The sequence below is a fragment of the Volvox carteri genome (assembly GCF_000143455.1).
Source record: "Volvox carteri f. nagariensis unplaced genomic scaffold VOLCAscaffold_39, whole genome shotgun sequence".
NCBI classification, from domain to species: domain Eukaryota; kingdom Viridiplantae; phylum Chlorophyta; class Chlorophyceae; order Chlamydomonadales; family Volvocaceae; genus Volvox; species Volvox carteri.
This window is the reverse complement of record NW_003307582.1, coordinates 21,833-29,129: the sequence shown is the minus strand read 5'-3', so window position 1 is coordinate 29,129 and position 7,297 is coordinate 21,833. Positions and strand designations below refer to the sequence as shown.

General features: G+C 56.7%; 2 protein-coding genes across 2 annotated transcripts; both read left to right on the top strand.

Moving 5' to 3' along the window:
• Positions 1-336: 336 nt before the first annotated feature.
• Positions 337-657, top strand: VOLCADRAFT_37253 (uncharacterized protein; the record flags this gene model as incomplete). Its single annotated transcript, XM_002953911.1, has 1 exon — positions 337-657. A coding segment is annotated over one exon (321 nt), but the record flags the coding sequence as incomplete, so codon positions are not given.
• A 1,659-nt stretch (positions 658-2,316) lies between these two features.
• On the top strand, positions 2,317-2,841 carry VOLCADRAFT_37783 (uncharacterized protein; the record flags this gene model as incomplete). Its single annotated transcript, XM_002953910.1, has 2 exons — positions 2,317-2,391; positions 2,596-2,841. Coding segments are annotated over 2 exons (321 nt in total), but the record flags the coding sequence as incomplete, so codon positions are not given.
• Between the last annotated feature and the right edge of the window lie 4,456 nt (positions 2,842-7,297).

Genomic DNA, 7,297 nt, shown 5'->3' with positions numbered 1-7,297 from the left:
TTCGCTCGCAGCGGTCCTATGCCTAGCGTCCCACTGTCTAGGTTGGCGCTCGGATGCCCGCTTGCCGTGTTTCTCCGGCTTTTGGCTTTTTTACAAAGTCGGCTTTGGTTGAGTTCTCCGTAGGTAATAAAAGGAGGGCTGATGCGGGTTAGGAACGCCTTTCAGTGCAAGCGGCTGGACTGGACCAGCGGGGTCTGTCACGGTCGGCATGAGTGGAAGGAAACCTCTGAGCCACCTCCGCACATCATCATCAGCGCCTCTCCTTCGTCCTTTTGATATTTCGCCCGCACGCCAAAGCTACATTCCCTGTCCCTTACGTGCCACCCAGGCACGAATGGCCAGCTGCGGCTCATGGACGGGCCCAACGCATGGTCGGGGCGGCTGGAGATCTGCCGCAATAACGTCTGGGGCACCATCTGCGATATGGGCTGGGGCTGGGACGACGCGCGTGTGGCGTGCAGGCAGCTGGGCTTCCCCGCCGGGGGCGAGGCTGTTGAGGGGGGCTGGTTTCCCAATGCGACTGAATCCTCGCCCATCCACTATAGTAACGTGACCTGCCTGGGCTACGAGACGGCACTTGCAAGCTGCCTCCTGCCCAACCGTTCTACGAGCTGCAACCACAAGTACGATGCGGGCGTGATCTGCGCGAACCCTGCCGTGGCATCCCCACCGCCGTCGTCGGGCTTCACCAACGGCAGCAACAGCTGGCAGCCTGGAAGCTACCCATGCAGCCAGGACGGGGTGTTGCGGTTAGTGCCGAAAGATGGCATGATCCTCCATTCTAACCGTCCCGTAACGAGCAACAGTTTTATTATCGGCCGTGTCGAGGTCTGTTCTGGTGGGCAATGGGGCAGGTGAGTAGCATCGGTTCTGGCATGTTTGGGTCAATTCGTTCTGGTTCGTAACCTGGCCTGGTCTGACCGGGGCCCGGAGCTTTTTCAGCTGAAAGGAGATGCTACGCTAGGATGCAATGCCCAACGAATTCCCAGTCCGTGCATCCTTGCAACAAATCCCTGCAAAGGACTCACGAGGGCTCTCCCTACTCAGGACGCCAAACGAAACGCTGTTCCGAAACCCAAATCCTCATCTTCCTGTTGCTGCCATTGTTTGTGTTCTTGTCCTGCAGTGTTTGTGATGACAATTGGAACAACAACGATGCGCTCGTCGTCTGCAAGCAGTTCAGATTTCCCTCGGGACGGGCACTAACACGTGCCATCACAAGCGTGACAGCGACACCCGCGGCACCGCCACCACCCGACTCCAACATGCTCGACCTTTGGACACCTGGCCCCCTGAACATGAGCATCTGGCTTTCTAACGTGGACTGTACGGGAGCGGAGAGCTCACTTTTGGCGTGCAGGCGCCGTACGATCGCCTCAGGGTTTCGGTTGCCTTGCACCCACCAGGAGGACGCAGGCGTGGTCTGCTTTAACACGCCGGCGCCAGTAGCACCGCCCCAGCCACCGCCGCCTGAGTGCTCCGAGGACGGCGCCCTGCGGCTGGTGCCCATTGCGGGCCGGCAGGGCGCAGGCCGTCTGGAGGTGTGCTACAGCGGGCGATACGGGCTGGTATGTGACAATGGCTTCGGGATGCCGGAGGCGCGCGTGGCGTGTCGTCAGCTTGGCTACCTGTACGGGCGACCCATGGGCCCGTCGAACAGCGCGGTGGCCGGCGACCCGGGGCCCGGCGCGTTCTTCTGGATGAGCGACGTCGACTGCGTGATGCCTTACACATACAATGGCGGTTGGCTGTTACGGCTGACGCAGTGCATGTTTCTCGGCTGGGGCGGCAGCACCTGCAACCCCAGGCGGCAAGCAGTGGGGCTGGTGTGCTCCAACGACCCGTCAACTGTTGCACCGTCGCCACGTCCGCCTCCCAGCCCTTATCTCTGTGAGTGTGAAGAAGCCTGTGGTAGTGCTCTAACGTACATAGGATAAAAACGAAAAGCGATCTGATAGTGGCAGCGCACGCGGCTTTGAAGCATTTTGGTTGTAGGCTCAGTCGTTTTGCCCTCATTCCGTTGGTCGCCTTGTGTATGCCAGCCACGTGAAGTAAACGCCTAACGCGCTATAAGGCTAACCCGGTTGGGAAGGACGACGCTACAGGCGTACGAAACAAATGCTTGCACTGCCAGGCAGGCTGTAAGGAAGAAGTCTTGCTTCGAAACGCAAGGGGGTGCCCTTCGCACGACGCGCTCAGCCACCACCGGGTTTTAAGACCACCCGTCCACCCCATTGCGCCGCAGCCAGTGGCCCAACGCGCCCTTTCCACCAATGCGCCCTCCTCACTCGTGCCGCTGCAGGTAGTACCCCGGGGACCGTCCGCCTCGCCGGCGGCAGCTCTACCTCCGGTCGTTTGGAGGTCTGCTCCAACGCAGGACTGTGGGGAACGGTACGGGACCCCGGGCGGGTGGATGGGTTTCAGGGTTTTAATATTTCGATACAATCAAGAGGAGGGAAAGCCGCATTCAGTCCTAATAAAAAGGCCTAATGCAGCCATCGATCGACGTGTCGGATGCTCGGTGTGCGGGGCACTCTCAGGAATGATTCCGCCGCCTGTCCGCCGTGCGCCCCCCTCACGCGCTATCTGTCGCAGGTCTGCGACAGCGGCTGGAGTGATGTAGACGCGTCGGTGGCGTGCCGTCAGCTGGGCTTCGCCAGGGGCGTGGCGGCGGCGCCCAACAGCTTCCCGTCGGGCGCTGCAGACCAGCTCGTACTGCTGTCAGACGTGGCATGTACAGGTTCTGAAACCTTGTTGTCTTCATGCAATAGTCGGAATGCGTCAGCAATCCAAGGCTGCAACCGCCACGAGCGAGACGCGGGCGTAGTGTGCTCGAACTCGCAACCACCATCACCGCAGCAGCGCTTACGGCCAAACATAACCTGTGAGTTGCTTTTACCTGCTACCCTGCATTTGATTGGCACTACTGCCGTACTTGGGGCAAGCGTCCTTCTGTTGTACGGCTCTCGGGACGGCAGGTTGTGTTTGTTGCTTCTCTAGTGTTTTTTGGCCCGAACTGTGTGGCTCATATTTGTGTAAACGCACTGCGTTTGTTACGGTAGGCCGACGATGCCTTAAGGTAACGAAGGCGAGAAGCCAAATGAATAGGTGGTTGCCGTTAGAAGAACAAGAGCAAAACTCCCCAGGGTAAGGAGATGCTGCTGGAGGCTTGCACGGGGCGCCCGGCCTCACATGCAGACAAAGCATTAGGCACATCACCACCTGCGGCCATCGTGCGAGACGTGTCATGTCGCAGGCTTGCTATGCGTGCTAGGTCGGTGCGTGCTATCTATCCTGTCCTGCTTCCTTCCTTACGGATGCTCGCCAGACGAGTTGCACCACTCGACCCAGCACCCTACCCGAACCCCTGCTCTCCAAAGCTTCTTCGCGTTGCCAGTGGTTTGTAAATGTTACGCACTGACTCTGTCAGCACCTCATTCATTTACTCTCCTACGGTCGCCGACTCGCTCAGGAACTCGACTCTCTCGGCCAGTGATACTCACTCGTCGTCCGCTCGATCATCATGTTCACTCACCCACTTTAAGTCATTCGTCCATTGCGCGCTCACTCACTCGCTCACTCGCTTGCAGGCAATGTGGAGGGTGCCGTTCGCGTTGTGGCGACCTCGGGCGTCATATACACCTCAGTGCCCGCTGTGGGCCGTGTGGATGTGTGCTACAATAACGAGTGGGGAGCGCTTTGCAACCTGTACGACGACCCCGACATAGGGTGGGACAGCATATCCGCTACCGTGGTGTGCCGGCAACTGAACGGCGGCTCCGACAGCGGCGTAGCCGTTCTGGCGCTCAACAATGCCGACGGAGGCGTGCCACCCCTGCCATCGTATATGCGGTTCTGGAAATATGGCATCTTATGCACCCCTGAAGATGATGGCACACCGGTGGAAGCGAGAGTGGCCGATTGTCCTGGCTCAGGTTGGGGTAAGGTGCTGGACTCGTGCAAGGCCTCCAACGTTGCGGGCGTTTCTTGCAAGCTCTGATCACAAGGCAGCCCAAGTAGCCGTGTGTTCCTGGAAGCGCCCAGTAATGGGTGATGATGATGATGAGCCGTGGGTTGGTGGCCTCAAGGGCCCTCAAGGCCCCGCACCATGAGCGTGAACATGGTACACAAAAAAAGCAGGCAAGGGGTGCAGGGGGTGTGCAGCGCAGATCAGGGCAGGGAAGATCGATGAGGGTAGATGGGGTCAGGTCGGCTCAGGCTGGCAGCCGTTGACGCCGCTGGGCTGGGGACCCTCGTTTGGATTGAAGAGGTTGTAGAGCGCAGCGGGCATTTCCTGGCTGCGGTGTGCGGCCACGCTGGGGACCGACCTGTGGCATCTGTGGGGCCTGGCTTGACATAAGCTGGGTCTGACTCCCGGCTGGTGCTGGCTGGGCGGCCTGGCGAGTGTGTGATGGAAGGTGTAGTAGCTGGCCGCTGAAAAGGCCTCTCGAGATGCTGGTGGTCGCGCTACGCGCGTATTTATAGAGCCGTACTGTGTGCCAGCTACTACAGAAGGGGCCTTTAGTTCTGCGCTCGGCTTGCGACTAGAAACGAACGAACGTGGTATCCTTTCTTGATGTTTGTTAAGAGCTACTCCCGCAGCTAGGTAGGTTTTTCCATTTTGCAAGGGGGTGCAGGCAGCGATGTATAGCGTAGTGTCCTGGGCACTGTATCGCGTGCTCTTTAGTCCTTTTCTATACCCGCGCCTCGTTGCGTAGATCGGCATCGGTACCTGTTTAGGCGGGGCTGCGATTAGGGCGGCACGCAAATCCCATTGATTTTTCCAGTCGATCAGTTTGCTCTGTTGCGGCAAAACTAACGGCAGACGTGCATGTGCGCGGCGTGTAGCGCGTCCGGCGCAACGTTCGTTGATGCGCTCGCTCTCTGGTGCGTGATTAGAAGTTATCGGTCCGTAATTTCAATGTTCAACGTCCCATTTTGCGCGGGATAAGGTCTGCGTTGCTTGTTCGGGGCGCGCGTTGGTGGAGTGTGGCTGTTTACGTAATTATTGCCTGTCACGCAGTACGTATTCACACATTTGCCCCACGCTCTTGCTCCAAAGTATGACCAAATGCTTGCTTGTTTGCGTCTTCGATTGTTTGCTTGTTTGCTTGTATGAGAGCGGGATGATTAAGCCGACCCTAAGGACGCCTGCTGCAAGCAGCGTCCAGTCGTCGCTATGATAACCGCCCCAGAAGCATTATGTCATTTTTAGGTGGCAGCGACGACTGCTCGCCGCTTGTTGATGCATGTATGGCGGCATTGATGTCACGTACCATGCTGACAATGAAGAACTTGAGGAGCGCACGCGAAAGCGTGCTGCTCGTTTACACAGAACACCACGCCTCTGACCTAGGCAGCTGAGTTGGTTGCGTCGTTGCTCATCAGAGTGTTCGCCATGGTGGATGAATGGATGGTTGGATGACGGGATGGATGTTTGTGTTTGTATGTATGTATGGATGCCGATGAGTGGAAGGGTGGGTGGATGGGTGTTTGGGTGGGTGGGTGGGTGGGTGGAGGGATAGGGGGTGTGGCTCTTATGATTTTCAGCTGCTGACGGAACGACCAGCTGTCGCAACTGGAAGTTGACTGGTCTGAATGCTGCCGAACAACCCATCCCAACATCAAACTCGTATTTGTTTTACCGGTGTACGGCGCGGCCCGGTGCGTATAGTACAGTACGGAGAACTGCATGCATGCTTACTAGGCACCGCGATAGGGGGCACAGGCCATTGATGACGAGGACGGAGGGGGCATTTGTTCGCGGCCCGTACAGGTGTGGTTGGGCTGTACGCAATCGCCGAGGCGTGTGCTTCCCACCCAGGCGTATGCGGCCATCCAAAGCTGCAAGCAAGTTGCCTAGACGGCGGAGTGCGTGCGCAACTGCAACGCCATCATCGGCAGCGAATGCTCATATGCATGTATGTATTCTGGATTGGAAATGGCCTAATTAGTATTATTAGTCATCCACGCATTTTTCCTTGCTTTGCGTTGTTCGTTGGAGCGTAGGTGTGAGGGGTGTTCACAACGCGTGAGGCCCGGCCGGGGCAATACTTCAAGTCTGTAAAATTTTCGATTGCCTATAGATCGTGTCCTCATTTGATAGGGAGCGAAACCGGCCCAATCTATATACCAGGACACTGTCTATAGCTGATAAATATTTTACAGACGTTAATAAGTGTCCGTGTGTGCGCGCACGATCGCGAGCGACCGACAGGCACTTGTTCAGACTGGCAGATTCTATCAGCGGGCACTCGGTATCTCGCATCCGCAATGCCCGCTAATCTTTAAGCCGTGTGTTCCTTCTGGGCTAGATAAAAATGTTATGCCTAATCGCTGGATGCCCTGCCCTGCCCTGCTCTGCCTCTGCGCTTGCTTGTCTGCCTGGCTGCCTGCTCCTTGTTAAGATGTTTCTGGATGGGCATCTTGGCGCCACACCGAGGTTATGTATCTGACCTGGGCCCAATTGTCCAGCGGTCCGGCATATCCGGCGGCATGCATATTCACGCAAAAATGATTATAGAGATCGATGAGAACTTCCGTTCTCCTGCCGATGCACACCAGATTCCGAAGCCGAGGTACGGCACCTAAATTCAGCGCAAATAACGTCATTCTTCCCCTCCTTTAAAAAGAAGGAAATTACCGTTTTGGGTTCGTGTAGCTGTGGAGCTTTGTGGCAGCGTTAACAACGGGAGATAACCACCCCCGGTTAGCTGTATGTGGCAAGCAAGGTCATGCCGTTCGAGAGTGTGTGTGTATGTATGTGTGTGTGTGTTACATGGTTGGGGGTGAGTGACCCCATACCTGTAAAACTACCAATACGAGCCGAAGGCCCAAGGGCAATATCTATACGCCTAAAAGCCACGGAGGACAGGAAACACCTCACATCAGCCCAGACTAGCGTCTAAAGGGGGTAACTGAGTTTCGGTGAGCCCGCATACGTTCCAACATCCTCGCCAGACCTACTGGTTCCCATTTCATGGCCTCCAACACGCTTTATTGATGATCGAATCCCTCCTCAGCACGAATATCATTATAGGCTGAGCATTCCAATAACCACCTACACCTACACCTACACCTACACCTACACCTACACCTACACCTACACCTACACCTACACCTACACCTACACCTACACCTACACCTACACCTACACCTACACCTACACCTACAGCCTACACCTACACCTACACCTACACCTACACCTACACCTACACCTACACCTACACCTACACCTACACCTACACCTACACCTACACCTACACCTACACCTACACCTACACCTACACCTACACGT